Source organism: Embiotoca jacksoni, unplaced genomic scaffold (genome assembly GCF_022577435.1).
Source record: "Embiotoca jacksoni isolate LCO1_2020_lvr unplaced genomic scaffold, fEmbJac1.0.p SCAF_2, whole genome shotgun sequence".
In the NCBI taxonomy this organism is placed as follows: Eukaryota; Metazoa; Chordata; class Actinopteri; family Embiotocidae; genus Embiotoca; species Embiotoca jacksoni.
Genome location: NW_027185340.1, coordinates 7,157,207 through 7,173,692, shown reverse-complemented (window position 1 = coordinate 7,173,692; position 16,486 = coordinate 7,157,207). Strand labels below are relative to the sequence as shown.

Here is a 16,486-nt window from a genome sequence, read left to right as displayed (position 1 = left end):
TGTTTGACTTTATTATTCTGGATGAATATTTTGTTGCACTTGGTGTTGGATGCACAGTTCAAAATACTAAGTAATACTTTTAAGATAACTTAAAAAATATACTTGCCTCTGTGTTGGTAAACATTACATTTATTTCCACTGAAAATGTCGAAAATGTTTTTAGTCTCTGTGTGTGTAAATACACTCGTATCCAACAGGAATATATTTAAAGTACAAACCACCACTTAACAAATAGAAATACATTATTTATTTTTTTAGATGTCAGAGTTAAATGGCACGTGCAGAGGTCGTGCGTAAAAGTTGAATATTTCCTATAATTATATTTCAGGGAGCCCCATGTTGGTTGGATTATTTCGATCCCAACACGTGCGCCTTTTGTAAACGACACTTTATTGTGGGATGGTATCGAGGCACACGACTGGGAGCGCAGATTTGCGTCTTAAAGAGGATTTAGGTCTATTAACAACAAAAGGCGCAGTTCATGGCACAAGGGAGAGACCTCGACTTGTGCGTCAGCCGCAGTGATGTGAAGCGGGGCTCACTGATAAATGGAGAGACATCAAACCGAGTCATTAGAGAGCTGAGATATGAGACTTTCACAGTGGCGGGCCGCTCAGGGCGGCGCACCCAGGGGATCCCACTCCTCTCCCGGCCTTTTGTGTTTGTGTGCTGGACTGATGAACGACTTAGATAACGTTAAGCCATTATGGGCTCACTTATTCCCATGAAAACCCTGTAAATAGAGGGAACATTTTTTTCACTGCTGCTATCTATTGATTTCTATCCTGTATTAGTAACCGGAACCCACAAGGGAATTCAAGTGAATACTCAAAAGGGACCCGAATTTATAGCAGCCAAATATTAATTACAACATTATCCCATAATTACGTATCTGTTGCTCAGTGTTGACGACTTTCCGTGATGATTTCCAGCGAGCGTTTAGGTTTATGTGCACTAGTTGCCCGCAGAAGGGAGTTAAAAAAAATAACTTCAAAACGACAGGAAATTAGAATGAAACGCGTAAAAATGTATTTTAGTTTAGGGCCTAATAATTTTTGTTTATAATAACTGAACCTAATTAACATATATTGTGATATTTTACAGGGTTAGTCTGAGCGGTTGTGTGGCAGCAAGTCTATATATTTTCAATTGACAAACAACTTCGTTGATTTTCTCCATTCATGCGTTTTTCTCTCGGAATTGTGCACAAATCCCACTTTATAGAAGTCCAAATCAGCTGATACACCACAGGCTGTGGGTGGCTTATGTGCGCAGTGCTGCACAGATAAGCTTTCAAACACATTTGTCACCTCAACAAACAACAACAACTAAAAAAAAAAAAAAAATCACAAAAAAAAAAAAAATCACAAAAAAATCAAGGGGATATTCAACAAAGGCAGCATTTGTATCTCCTAATCGCGATAATTAGATTTTCGCCGAATTAATCAGACACAACAGCCATATCGAGGCTCCGCGCAGGAGAGAGCCACCGTAGGCATTTTAATGACCCCGTAATTCAATTAACCGCCTCCATCAGTTCCATCATTGATTTGTGGAAGGGAGGAAAAAAAAAAAAGAAAAAAGAGAGAGAAAAAAAAAAAGCTGCTGAAAGTTGAATTCTGCAAAGTCGAGGCGGCCTGTAATTGCTCAAGACACAGAGATCGGAGGGAAGAGGGGGTGGGGGGGCTGGGCTGAGGTGGCCGTGTATAAATAGTGTGCTCTCAAATACACAGTCACAACAGCAGGAGTGATCTCACCTCCTCTCCACCCCTCCTATCTATCGCTGCTGCCAGCCTCCAAAAAAAGAGCGTATCCGTGAAGCCGTGTGTGTTGTGCGAGAGAGACGGCGAGGTGTGTTTCACTGAGAATTCACGGTGGATTTCCCTGAGCAGGACCACTACTGAGCGACCGAGGCGACCATGGAAGAACTTACGGCATTCGTGTCGAAATCTTTCGATCAGAAGAGCAAGGAGAGCACCAAAGAGAGTATCACGTACAGGGAAGTTTTGGAGAGCGGCTTGACGAGGGCGAGGGAGCTGGGCAGCCCGGAGACAAACCTGCAGGACATAACGGAGGGCAACCACTGCCCGGTGCATCTGTTCAAGGACCACGTCGAGCTGGAAAAGGACAAACTGAAGGACTTTAACGTTTCGAGGGCGACAGAGGGTAAGGTTTTCATTTTGATTTGGGAGAACTGCTCGGTGTTGTGTCGGAGAAAATGTTCTCAAGTTCAGTTCACTTGCATCGAGCGAGACATTTTTTTTTTTCTGTCATTATTACAAATGCCCATAATTCCATGCGTAAAAAAAATAATAATAAAAAAATAGAGCTTAATTTCCACGTAGCGGTTTAAACGCGTTTAGTTAATGTAGTTCCCAAACTTAACGCATTATTGTGTTATCACTGATTATTTTGCAGAGCAGGAGGCGGGCCCTTCGCCTGACCGTCCTTTTAACTATTTAACGATTGTTTTCAGACGTTCAGTCTTTGGCTAAAATGAGAAGAAAAAAAAAAAATCCGTGACGTTTGTTGTAATTTTTACATTATAATTAGGTTTTATTATCTCTTTGCTGTTTTATGCTGAATTTGAGCCTCATTGTAATGGCAATTTAACATGTTGTGCCAACATTAATAAACATTTGGCAACTCAATCGAGAGAATAGTACATTTGGTGTGCGTCATTATTCTGTCCTCTACTTTTCTATTTTCTATTTTTGTGTCTATTCGCAGCATTAATTTAAAAGTTGAATGTTATCGTGATGTAGTGGCTCCTTTTAAATCTGTAGCCTGTATAATTTCTTTTTCAGGTTGCGCAGCAGCAAGTCGCACTAAATCTACTTTTAGATGTTGAATTGTGCGAAAATTGAAAAGTCTGGACTTGACTTTTGAAAAGTCATTTATTCATTGTGTGTAAAGTGGTGTGAAACAACAGGGACAGGTCTCCCCCCCCCCCCCCCCCCCCCGCCGTCACACAGCGTGCAGTGTGCACATGTGTCCACATTTTAGTGCATCATTTGGATCTGTTTCTATATTTATCCTGTGACTAAAGTGGCCATCATTATGTTGTATTACCTCGCCTTATCGTTTCCAGCAAATCCAGCCGACAGACATGACGACTTGTTTTGTCTGCAGGGGATTCATTTGAGAAGCATTTCTATAAAATCAAATGGCTTTCAGTTGAGAAAAGAAACAACAGATTCACGTCAGTAAACTACAAACAGTAAAACGCGGCTAAACAGGCCGGTAATTGCTGCAGTTGTCAACCGTGTTACTAATAATAACACACAGATAATGCTTCAGTATAGCCCCGTAAAAAATAGAGCAGCCTACACACTTGACAGCTTTGCAGGGTAATACTGAGGATTACAGACATTTTCAGTTTTTAATGAAAAAAAAAAGAAAAAAGGCTGACCATTTTTAATTCATAGCCTGAAATAACCTCGGTCTACACTGAGGCCAGTAATTAGGTCTAAATCTTCTCCGTTTAGCCGCAGCTTAATTCCATGCTCTTTAAATCGCTTATAGCCTTATAAGCTTACATGGCATACATTGAGTGATTTACTTTTATGACGGCACTGACACTGTGCTGAATTATGGCAGCCACAGGCCTCTCTGTTGAAGAAGAAGGCTGGGTAATGTGTGCGTGTGTGTGTGTGTGCGTGAGTGCGTGTTGCTGTCAAATTGGCAGGCCTAAGGCCCTGTCAGGGCCCAGTGTATATGCTTAAATGGGGGGGGGGGCCGGCGAGTAATGTGCGTGTGTGATGTGTGACTGAGAGAGAGTAAAAGGACGGTGAGATTGTGTGTTTATGTTCTCCGATTTAAAACGCATCCTCTCCCCCCCCCTTCTCTTCTCTCCCACCGTGGGCCGGTTAAACAGGGATATACGAGTGTAAGGAGAAAAAGGAGGACGTGAAGTCCGAGGACGAGGACGCGCAGGGCAAACTGAAGCAGCGGAGGAGTCGCACGAACTTCACCTTGGAGCAGCTCAACGAGCTGGAGCGGCTCTTCGACGAGACGCACTACCCGGACGCCTTCATGAGAGAGGAGCTGAGCCAGCGGCTCGGGCTGTCCGAGGCCAGAGTGCAGGTGAGGATCTCCTCCGGGCTTTGGCGTGCAGAACCCGGTCAGAGTGCTGCTGCTATGTGGGCGACAGACGACATGTTTTTCTGATTGTATTTCTGCAGGGAGCGCTGCGTTGTTCCTGCGTTGTGTGTGTGTGTGTGTGTGTGTGTGTGTGTGTGCGCGTGTGTGTGTGTGTGTTGGTGACAGTAGTTTTGGTGTTTGTCGGGACATCAGGATCCTCGTAAGACTGCACAGATTAATATAGCTCTTGTTCAGTGGCACTCCGGCGCTTTGTGGGAGTCGTGTTAATAACCTAATCGGTCCTTGATTTATGCTCCAAACGAACACTGCCACAATTAAGAGGAAATTTAAAAAAAAAAAAAAAAAAAAAAAAAAAAAAAAAAAATTAAGATAAATAATCCACCTTATAAAAAAGGAAAAACAGACCTGATGGATTTCTCTTGAAAAGATTTGCTTACAAAACAATTAACATCAGAGACGTGTAGGAACATATTACAAAACAATGCAGCTACTTTTTGATTTTTCTTTTTATTTAAAAATCCTGTTTTATTTGCACTAATCCAGTCTCATCGATCTGATAAAAAATAATAAAAAAAATGACTACAAATGTCATGTCATGTTTAAATCATAGTCATAAAAGTGTGAAGCAGTTTTTTTCTCTGTAAAGAGGTCATTGTGTGTGTACTGCAACATGTAGCCTATAAATTAGTCTATAGGTTGACCACACAAACTTGAGATAAACGTATATAAATATTCCTATAATTTTTTTTGGAGGGGGGGATTAATAAAGTCCCTTCTATCTATCTGTGAATTGTGATCTTTATGTTGTAATATCTTTAAACAGTTTTGTTGTAAAATTGGAGGGAAAAAAAAATCTTCAAAAACTGACAGCACGATTATATGGATTTTATGATTTGTAGTACTTTCACATTAATTCATATTCAGACTGAATATTTAACCATCAGAAACGGTTCAGATTGGAGGGGTCAGCATGTGTCCTCTGTGATGTAAATAGCGGGTCGTTAAAATAACGATTTGTTTTTTGAAAGTGTAAAAGTGGAACAGGCGGTGCATCGGTATCAGTCATTCGTGTCAGACAAGTGTAAACTGCTGTAAATCACCCGGGAAGCAACAACGAGCTGAATTTACAGGCCTGTAGAGCACAAATACGAGCCGAGCAGCTTTAAAGGGAGGTTACAAAAAAAATAAAAAAAATAAACATTCTCAAGCAATGATTAAAATGAATGAAGAGCCTGAATGGCTGCTTGAGGGGACGCGCTCTTGTGTCAACTCGTATCCCTCCTCATTTTCTTTGTAATATCTGCCACTGGCTTGATGTAGTGTCCCCATAAAAACAGATTAGAAATAATTCAATTCCGGGCCAACTCTGCTGCTGTTCAGCTCCATCTAATCGGATGAATAAAGCCCATCATGGAGCTTTTATAGGACCACCGACTACCGTGTGGAGCTCAACGTGGTCGCGCTAGTATGAAAACGGGGCAACGCAGCAATTATCACTAATAAAGTGTGTTCATTAAAATCATTTACGGTGTAAATACGGTTGATGAAGACGTAGCAGGCTGACTGCGCGTGCGTGTGGGTGTTTACTCTGACCAAACGACGCGCTGATGGCCTCTTCTTGAAGCATGTGAAAAGCCTTTTAAAGGCCCCCGTTTTGTTTTTTTAAAGGCATGTTTTCTCCACATTCGGAGAGTGAAGTGCAGCAGGGCTGGGTTTTTTTTTTTTTTTTTTTTTTTTTTGCAGGCTGTGAACCTGCCCGCGCTGCTCCGAGCAGCTGTCAATGAATCTAATTGAAAGTTATGAGAGCTTGGTGAGGAGCAGGCAGTAATTCGGTTACGACTAATATCTTTGGCTTTCTGGCGCGCTGCTAAATTAAATGTCATTATTCACTGTCTCTAATAAAAAATCAAAAAGGAAATGAGATTAGGGTATTTGTGAAGCGCATCATTGAGTGGCCCTTAATGAAGAAATAACTGTCTGAACCAGTGTAGTTCACTTTGCTTAACATACTGGCGCGTAATTGGAATTGATCACGAGCCCGTCTAATATTAGCCTTGATTTATCTGAGGGATTACTGTGCGTCTATGCAAAATCACCTGGGATCCTCATAAACACCTTTTTTTTTTTTTTTACCATCATTTAGCGCTGCAGAGCTGACGACTCACTGCCTATATAATAAGGACAATTTACAGAGGAGCCAATGGCTTCAGGTGATAATAATAAAAATAATAACAACAAAAACAATAATAATAATAATAGCTGCTAATAATAATAATAGTAAATTGTACTTTATCTCGCTATATGTTGCCTGTTTTATATAACATTGCTGAAACATGAATTAACGTATTAATATTATTATTAAAAATATACTTGTAGGATAATTTTGGGGTGGGGGGGCTATAGCGATTGTTTTTTTTTTTTAATTTTCTGCTCACTTTTTCTGCTCGTCTCAGTCACTAATAGGCAGTTTATCGACATCAGTCCCCGTCGACCCCGTCGTCGCTCCGCAGGCAGCTTTTAAAAACCGGGCTCCGTGGCACCGGGAGTCGTCGTCGTCGTCGTCGTCATCGCCGTCGTCGTCGTCATCATCATCATCATCACCACCATCAGTCTGCTGAGCCCTTTGTGGTCGGCGACCAGGCGCTAATTTCGCATCTGTAAATGATAATCATTGCGGGGGTCGAAGGGGAGGGGAGATAATGGTATTCAACGAGGCAGATGAAGTTGATGGTGATTAACAATCGGCCTGCAGCTTCAAAGGCTGTCAGCAAACTGGAAGGTGGTTAACGTAGTTTTATTTCATTTATTTTTTAAATATCATAACAAAATACCATCAAGGAATTCTTGTAATATCCCTACCGTCTGTTGTGTGATTGTGGTCAACCACTTAATGCTGAGTTGGTCATAAAATTGTTATATTTTATCATCTAAACCCTTAATTTTCCTGTTATGTCCCATAATAATTAACATTTTTAATACGTTTATTATGTTTGATTTCCCATAGAATTTTCTGTGATGTATTTTTTCAAACTGCATATATTTCTCAACATTTTCTGGCCTTATTTCTATCCCATAATGTTTTATTTAAATTTTTTATTGAAACGTTTTATTTTGTAATTTATGTTCAGACAGCAGAATAAGATTTTATATGCTCATGTGTACCCTGTTTGTGTTCTATGATGAGTTAGAAATAACTGGCCTGTCCAATTATTATCATTATATTATTCTTTTAATTGTAATATGACAATAAAAGGGGCTACCTTATAATTAATTTGTTAAAATGAATGATGAGAATGTCTCATAGATTATTTGCTTCTTTAATTTCAGGTGTGGTTTCAGAACAGAAGAGCAAAATGTCGAAAACAAGAAAACCAGATGCACAAAGGTAAATGTCTCGACTTCAATTTCAATTTCAATTCTGTTTTGGTATTTTGCAGTTATTTTAGTTTCACAATTTGACCATTTGTTTGAGTGCATGTGGAAAAAACAACAACTTTGACCTCCTCATCTCACATAACAACAACTGTCTGGCTGTCTGACAGACATCTTTCCCTTCTCTCCAGGTGTTATTCTGGGCAGCGGCAGCCACCTCGACGCATGCAGAGTAGCACCCTATGTCAATATGGGTGCCCTCCGGATGCCCTTCCAACAGGTAGGCCACGTTTTCCTATTTTAGCGCGAGCCGAAAAGGCTTTGAAAAATAAATATAGAAACAGCCAATCGCAGAGCGGCAAAGTTAATTAAAAGTAGAAAAGTTAAAAATCAAGTTGCTTAAATTTTTTTTAAAAAAAAGATGATTACTCGGCAACCTTGTAAGGCAGGGAGCGTTTATGTGTCTCTGCACGCATGTGAAGTGGAATCGGAGTCAAAGTAGGCCTTCTATATTTGCACGTTCACAAGCATCTATAGGCAGCTGATGTGCAGCTATTCTCGATGTGAGTGATTAGAGATACTGAGTGTGTGTGTGTTTGTTGGAGGGGAGAGGGGGAGGTGGGGGCAGCTCAGACCTCAGTGCACCTTTCACCTCCCGGCAGTGAGGAGAGGGCCGGACGGTACCGGGGAGAGAAGCGGCGGACAGACATTTGATCTGCTGCTATCTGCCTTTTTGCGTCCTGGCCGCTGTGTTGTCTGCTTGACCCTCGTGAAAAGCAGCGGCCTAATTAAGCCAACAGTGCGGCAGGCGTGAGCACATAAAAGAGATGATGAAAGCGGGGAATGGAGTGGGCTCTGATGGATATTAGCGTTGAGCTGCACTGGCAGGGGTGGAGGCTTGAGGCCTGCATACTGAGAGAGGCACGCTGCATGAGGTTTGAAACGGGCAGGCAGGCATGCACAGACTCGGATATTACAATGCAACACGATGCATATAAAACAAGTGGCTGGCTGGGTGAGGTCATGACTCGTACCTGCAAGGACTTCTTGTCCTTCTTCACTGTCTGACAGAAAATAAAAGGCGTGATGAAAAGGCACGAAAACTATCACTTAAAGATCCAAAAATGACTGTGTGTGGCAAACGAAGATATAAACAACGCGCGCACAAACGTAACACACAAACACTTTTGACCTTCGGCCGCAGCTCCATTCGAGTCGTAACCGACCAGGATTAGTCCGCACAAAGTCTCATCATGTTCACTTCTGCATTTGGAAACGCTGCAGTTCGTTACCTGCTTCTTCTTTAAATGAGATATGTGGAATAGTTTGTCGTTCGGATGCCATTTCTGCGCTTATAGCGGCGATAAATTTGCTCCTCAAATTAATTTTCCCTTTCATTTAACAACTTCTACGCAAGTCGTTTCTGATAGTTTTGATGCCAGCATGAAAGGGAGCAAAGTGAAAGAAAAAAATAATAATATTTAGTCGAGTTGAAACTTCGACTTTCTATCGTTCTATTTTGGTTGGAGAAGAAAGCATGAAATACTTGAGTTTTCCCACTTCTTCCTTTAGTGTTTGAAACACATGAGAAATGGCAACAGGCTCAGCTCTCTCCCTCTGAAGTGAGCGGATGCTTAATTTTCACCTACTTCTTATAAAATAATTGCCAAGAATGTGAAAACTGATATCCTATGCTCCTTATGGTTTCTTTTTTTCCCCTTGACTCAGGAATATGTCTGGATAAATATTTATAACTCCAAATATGTGAATATCTTTTTAGTGCAAAATTGTTTATTTATGCAATTGAATACATAATCAGGATAACAAGACTGCATATTTCCAAGGGTATAACGGAGGCCTCAGTCTGAATTAAACAAATCTGTTCTGGGTCCTAGAAAGACTTTGATTCTGGACGATTAAATTGGATGCGGTGTCTGAGAGCAATGTATGATTCATTAACTTTTAGAATAGCTGACATGAAAAAAGGGCGAAAGCGCAGAGTGCAGCCTTTAACTGTTTTCTTAGAAAACACACTGTAAGCAACAGCTTTGAGGGGGTAACATTTGAGGGGGAATTTAATAGTGTCAGACTGTGAAACCTAAATCCTCAACTCTCCTCTCACACACACACACACACACACACACACACACACACACACACACACACAGACACACACACACAGAGAGATGCCCCAAGGCGCTCATGCTGACTAATTTTACATTTCGCTGCCCCGCAGGTCCAAGCACAGCTCCAGTTGGACGGGGTCACCCACTCCCACCCCCACCTGCACCCTCACCTGGCCGCTCATGCTCCCTACCTGATGTTCCCGCCCCCTCCCTTCGGACTACCAATCGCATCTCTCGCCGACTCGGCCTCCGCAGCGGCGGCGGTGGCGGCAGCTGCCAAAAGCAACAGCAAGAACTCGAGCATCGCCGACCTGCGACTCAAGGCAAGAAAACACACCGAAGCTCTGGGACTCTGACCCCACCGGGCTGCCCCTCCGCTCGCCTGATGCCCATAATCGCCTCTCACACAAGACTGAGCCTGTGAAAGGGCCGTGACACTCACAGCTAAAACTAAAATAAACAAAAACACTGAGTGAGAATGAAAGAGAGCAACACATACAGAGAGAGGGGGGAGAGGGAGTGTGTGTGAGAGAGACACAGGGGGAGAACAGTGGAGGAAGAGGAGGAGGAGGAGGAGGAGGAGGAGGAGGAAGGAGGAAAAAAAAAAAAAAAAAAAAAAAAAAAAAAAAGGAGGGAGCGAGAAAATTGTCACAAAACCAGCTGCCAAAACAAACCACTTGTAGAGAACGGTAATTAAATACCAATGAAATCACCTTTTACTTTTCGCCCAACAGGCAGGACTTCTGCGGGGCCAGTGGCTCAGTCCACTCCAGGCACAGATCACATCCCAAGGACCGTACAAACACATGTGGATGTCTGTCTGAGGGCCAAGCCGGGGGCCCGTCAGACCTGAAGACGTTAGAACAAAGCAAACTGGCAGGGGCAGCAGCAGGGCCTAAAGCAGAGCCTCGCTGGCGCTGGCTGCCGCCATGTTGACAATGCAGAGGGTTGAGCTTTTTCTTTTTTTTGTGGGGGGTAGGGGAGGGGAGGGGCAGGTGATGGGTGGGTGGGGGGGGGGGCAGACCCCAACACACCCCCTCACCTCACCAAGGCATTGGACCGGCCCTCATCTTTACAGCTCCCTCCCCCGCCCCGTCCCACCTCTCACGATTAAAAAAAAAAAAAGAGAAAACATAAAAAAAAAACCCCAAAAAAAACCAAGACAAAAAAATAAATAAAAAAAAAGAGGGCCATATTCGTCTCCAACCACTGTGTTCCCTGCTGCTGCCGAGTGCATGAGCTCTAATGGAGGACCGTTTGTGGGACTGGTCTCCATCCACACCTGACATAAACGCTGTTTTTAGCACTGCCATTCACCACCCCCCACCCCCCCTACCCCCGCCACCCGCCCCCCCCCCTTTCAAAGTCAAAGGTCTCCATTACCGTCTGATATCCTTCTTCTTCTGGACTTGTGCTATAACAAAAGCAGCAGCTCCCGTTTTTCTTTTCGGTTGCTGCGGAGGAGGGAGAAGAGGTTGGGTGTTGCTGGGCATGCGTCGGCCGTTTGCATCTCTCCTCACGGTGTGCTCACTCTCTCTCTCTCTCTGTCTTTATTTCCTTTTTATTTTGTGTTGTATCTTGGGTAAAGAAGTGAAGATAGCCTTTGCACTTCAGGTCTTGTATGTGGGTGTTTACAAATGGCACTACAAGCAGATACTACTTTACTAATTAACTGGTGAAGGGGGATTTGATATCGTCATGTGATCAGCGAAAAGGACATCATCTTGGATAAAGGGTATAAATGTGACTTCTTTTTTTTTTTTCTTTCTTTTTTTTTTTTTCCTCTTTTGTAATTTCTGAAAATATGAAGAAAGCATCAGTCAAACTGAAATGCAATGGTGTGCAGTTTAAGTGCAATACTGTAAATAGCAAAAAAGTAAAAACAGCTAGCAAGTTAATCCTCAACGATAAAGAGACCCAATGACGTTTTCCTTTTTTGTTTTGTTTTTGTTTCTCATGCACTGTTGGAGTGTTGAATTTCTTTACCGGGTTTTCTACGGCAGTGTATATTTTTTGTTTTTAGTCCAAGAAAAGTCACTCAAAAACCAGGTGCCATATCCCACATAGACCTCCTATGTATTCAAATGGTTTTGTATACATCAGCCGTCACTTGTTGAGGAAGACATGGGCACATTTTTGGATGCTGCAGAAATTAAGTTGAATGAAGAAAAACAAAAACTCTTCACTAGTACGCTTGAAAAAAAAAATTCCTTTACTTTTGGATATTGGGAAATTTTCAAAATATAATATCAACAAATCAGCACTGTAACCCCAAAGCAGGCAGTTGTTTACAATATGATTAGATTACTTTTGCATGTTATATGTGGCATTTCATCATTGATTTCCAAATAATGCTGAATAATTTTACAAACTGTTCCGGACAAAACCTTCGGACTAAATTCAAAGATTATTTCGACCACCTTATGAACACTGCTGTCAGAGCTGCGCTACAGTAAAAGCGTAGATCTGGTTCAGGTCTACGTTCCTCTAAACAGTCTGCAAACAACTAACATGTTACCAGACCTCCATTTAGAAATGTTTATCTATGTCTCCATTTTAAATTAAACATATGGGTGTTTTATTTATTATTTTGTCTGAAAGTTTATGAAAGATGAAATAGTTGAACTACAAGTGTACATTTTTACATGGCTTTGCATTTATTTTTGTATGGTTTTTTTTTAAGTGTTGAATTTGAATTAGGAGGTGTGGCTGTAGTGCATTGTTTGCCTAAAAAAGAAAAAAAATAGAAAAAAAAATGTAGCGTGTCCGAGTTTACAGACATTTCAGGGACGGTTGAATTCAACGATACTCCATGGAATTTGTTGTATCCATTAAAATGATTACCATTTCATATGCAAGCATGCCTAAACATGAATCATCGTACAGTTTGTTTTTTCCCCCTTTTTTGATTCACAAAATATGAATGTACATCTTGTACAAGTAAACTATCAATAAAGTTATAAATATTTGTACTTGAGTTTTAAAATACTTTTAGAAAGTTCAAGCTGCACAACAAACTTTGGGTTAAAAATATGCGGAGTAACGAATGGCTGCAGAGTAAAACTTTGTCGTTCAGTGCGCAAAAGAACAAAGACGAGATCTTCGTAAAGCTCTTGGAACGACAACCCTGAGTACATTTTCCAGATAATGAGAGCAGTCCAGGACTAATCCCCTCCCGTACTGTCCCCGGCGTGTGCACGGCGATCTCCTCGCCTCGCGGCTGATGCTCGGCAACCGTCTCTGACCCGCGGATCGATATCAATATCAGTCCAGAGTTGACATTCATGCAGCCTCCATGTTGGCCGGGGGCAGCTCATCACATCCAATCTGCGCTACGCGCAGGCAGAGAAAATTGAGCTGCTATAAAATCCAGATGCAGGGTCTGTTTTTTTTTTTTTTTTTGGTGGAGCCTCCTGCATGGCGCGGCTCGCTCCCAAGTGTTTGTCAAAATGACACAGATCGGATTGGTATGGAAAGTGGAGGCCTGTAATGTCACCAAATAGGAGCAAGATGGTTGTAACTGGAGTGGGAAGCCTGTGTAAGTGTTAAGAGGGAGGACGGGGAGGGGAAACGGCGAGATTTAAGGGCTACACTGTACACGTGTACTCTCCTCCGACCTGGATGCCCATTGTCCCTGTTTCACTGGTAATGCTGAACTTTGATCAGCTGACGTGAGGTCAAGAGTTGCCGTGTGTTCACCGTTATCTGCACACGCACGCACGCACGCGCGCGCACACACACACTTGAACCCTCCACTTGTTCTACATACACACACACTAAATTTGACACATCTAAAATCTAAAATAGTTGGCCACTTTTTTTTTTTTTAAGTGTATCTGCTTCCTCTGGGAGCCTAATTCCAGATGTGTGTTTACAAAGTAATTACGCCATGTGCTATAGTGGCTTATTGTCTGAACCCCCATACAGGAATTAGGCCCAAATGGCGTCCTGTTGAGTGCTGCGCCACCCCTCCCCCAACCGCCTCCTTAGAAAGCCGCTGCACGTTTAATTTGTACCTCTTTGCTCATACATCAAGATTGAGTGATATAGTCGCAGACTGATGGCTCCGTGTTTACCCGCCGACCCCTCCGGCTGGGGCCAGGTCTGGAAATAACAGCATCCTTTTATGTGTACTAATAATTAGCAAGGCACACACAGCCATCCATCAAGCAGCAATGAGCCGTGGCTGCTTTGTCAACATGTTGAAGCACATAAAGCAGTTTGTGTTGGCCACAAATACACAATAATATATTAATGCAGGAGAGGAGTGTGTGTGTGTGTGTGTGTGTGTGATGATATTTAGCGGACGCCTACGCTTGATATTAAATTTACATCTGGTTTTACTGCTGATGAGCTTTTGCTGTTTAAAAAAAAAAAAAAAAAAAAAAAGGAGAATTAGGACACATTCAGTCCTGACTTCAAGTTTTTGAATCTCTATAGAATCGCGCCCACTTTTACCGACATCTACTCCAAAACAACCGATCTCACAGTCTGGTATCAGTAACAGCTTTGATCTCCGGAAAAGAAAACGCAGCTCGTCAGATTTTTCATCGGTTACCTCGGATCCGTCCGTTTTTGTTTTGTTTTTTTTGTTTTTTTGGGGGGTGGGGGGTGTGTGTGTGTGGGTGAAGCTCGAGCGGCACAACAACATGCGAGTCCCAGAGGTCTGAGCCGCGGTGCTACGCTGCGCCGTAGCCCATCACAGGTCAAGTGCTCAGGGGTCACGTGAAAATACTTTTTATCACATTTCATTCTCATAATCCTCTTTGAAATGTCACACACAACTATGATCAGACGGAATGTGAGCTGTCGTAGCCTCAACATAGAGCTCGGCGGCGGGGGCACTGCTAAACGGTGTGAAATGACAGAGCTTATGGGCCTGAGAAGATAGTGTATATTTAGCTCAAAGACACCGAGTCTGAGCTTTTGTCATGCTGTATCACAATAACTTGAGGGGCTACTTGCAGCGAATCTGAAAAATAACGGTCGGTTTGGTTTAGCTGAGAGTTTTTTTTTTTTTTTTTTGTGAACCAACTTTGTGGTTCTTTAAATCCCGAGTAAATCTTGTTCCGGCAGTTTGGGTCGTAGCTTGAAGTGAAGCCACCCAGAGAAACCTCAGCTGAAAACAATCGAGCTGAAGTGCTGAAGTCACTCCGGTCGGCCGCGGATCAAAGGCCGCCTTTCATCCCCGTTTGTTTGGGCTAGGCTCTGGTTTGCTTTGTTGGCTAATGCTCATAAATGTATCTGGAGTCATCAACAGTGCAAAACTATATTAAAACTAACATTTTAAGTCTGGGTCAACACTTTTTCTTTTTTTTTGGGGGGGGGGGGGGGTTTCAGGGAGAGTGGAAAGTGTCACGAATTTAAACTTAGAAAATTGAGGGAAGAAAAAAAACCAAAAAACAAAGCGAAGCATTAAGTTCACGTTCCGTTCAGCTGTTTGCGTTTCACTCATTAGCCGTTTTATTTCCAGTTCAAACATTCAGCTCGTGTTGTTGCAAGTTATCTAATGAAAACACGATATTTTCTGTCCTATCGCTGCGTCGATTAGACGTCGTTACTAAATGCGTGGGCTCCATCTGCAAACGCGGATACTTTTAACGTTTGTGTCAAATTAAAAAAAAAAAAAAATAGCACGAGTTTAAGATGAATTTGAGTCTAATCCCGACTTTGCACAAGTCATATTGTTTTTCTTTCTTTTATCGACATCCATCACACTCATTAATGGCACACTATCCATAACTGGAGTTACTTAAAGGCCAGTAAGCGATAAGGACCATCTGCGGTGCACATAGTGGCTGTGTGGGACTTGTTTGGTTTGGGCTTTAATCCTCTGCTCTGCTCTGCTCTGCTCCAACTGGCTCTCCGAGTGTCTTCATAGCTCCATCCAGTGGATTTAAAAGTATTTCTGACCGCAGTATTTTCATGTTCTCCTCTGGTTTCGTCCTCTCTCTGCCGGAGGGATCCATTTACGAGTTAGCAGATTAATGACAAAGTCAAACAGCGGCCAAGTCAAAGTTTACTCTTCGTTTAATCGCACTAAAAATAATTGAACAAGCGTACATGAATAATATAATGGATTTATTTAAGGAGCTTTTTTTTTTTTTTTTTTTCCAGCTACAATATCACAGAATTTATTATGATTAAAGAAACAGTCGCTGAAGAAACTTTTGGATGTGATTTGTCCTTTTCAGAGAGGACATTTTGACATGTCACAGCAGGAAAATAAGTGGTGTAAAAAAAACCAAAATGAATGACGGCTGAAATCCATTTCGCTGCTTCAGTTTTAGGGTCCTGATATTGTGCACGCTGTCAAACTATCATGGCACATTGGGACAGAAGGGCCATCGTTAAGGTTCACAGTAACGCTTGTTTTCCCACTAGCACAGGTCAAAACGTCGAAATAAACTAATGTAACTAAATTCTAACATTAGGACATTCATGCATAAAGAAAAGAGCGCACAATTTGGCAGATTCTACATAAACATCTCAGTAAAGCAGACTTTTAATTCAATCACATGTTTTTAAACAAATTTAAATGCTGTTTATTTTAGTTTTTTGTACTGTGAAGGTTTTGGGGAAGTTACGACTTCATAGCAAATTGTCTCCTCTTGCATAATGGGTAAACTGATATATTAGGATTAACACCGATTTCATTAGCAGTCAAATTATTATTTTAAGGAAGCCGTTTGTGTCCATATTTCCCAGCAAGCATTGCAGTTCAAGGTGCTTGTTTCCCTACAATATCCCTCTCTTGAGCTTTTTGATGTCTGTCTCTACGGAGAAAATATAAGTTCAGGAAAAAAAAATCTCCTCGTGTCTCGAAGAGCTGAGAACAGTAAAAAAAAAAAAAGAAGAGGAGGAAATTGGTGTCCATATTCACA

The 16,486-nt window shown here is 42.0% G+C and overlaps 1 protein-coding gene across 2 annotated transcripts; it reads left to right on the top strand.

Annotated features, from left to right (window-relative positions):
• The first annotated feature begins 1,752 nt into the window (after positions 1-1,752).
• On the top strand, positions 1,753-10,572 carry shox (shox homeobox). Of its 2 annotated transcripts, none has more exons than XM_069154302.1 (6): positions 1,753-2,166; positions 3,878-4,086; positions 7,432-7,489; positions 7,668-7,756; positions 9,713-9,925; positions 10,337-10,572. In XM_069154302.1, exons 1-6 carry the CDS (start codon positions 1,920-1,922, stop codon positions 10,424-10,426), a joined length of 906 nt encoding a protein of 301 aa, XP_069010403.1. In that variant the 5' UTR covers positions 1,753-1,919; the 3' UTR covers positions 10,427-10,572. The 2 variants fall into 2 exon arrangements, with proteins under 2 accessions (XP_069010403.1, XP_069010402.1); XM_069154301.1 differs by having other exon boundaries at positions 7,647-7,756.
• Positions 10,573-16,486: the final 5,914 nt, after the last annotated feature.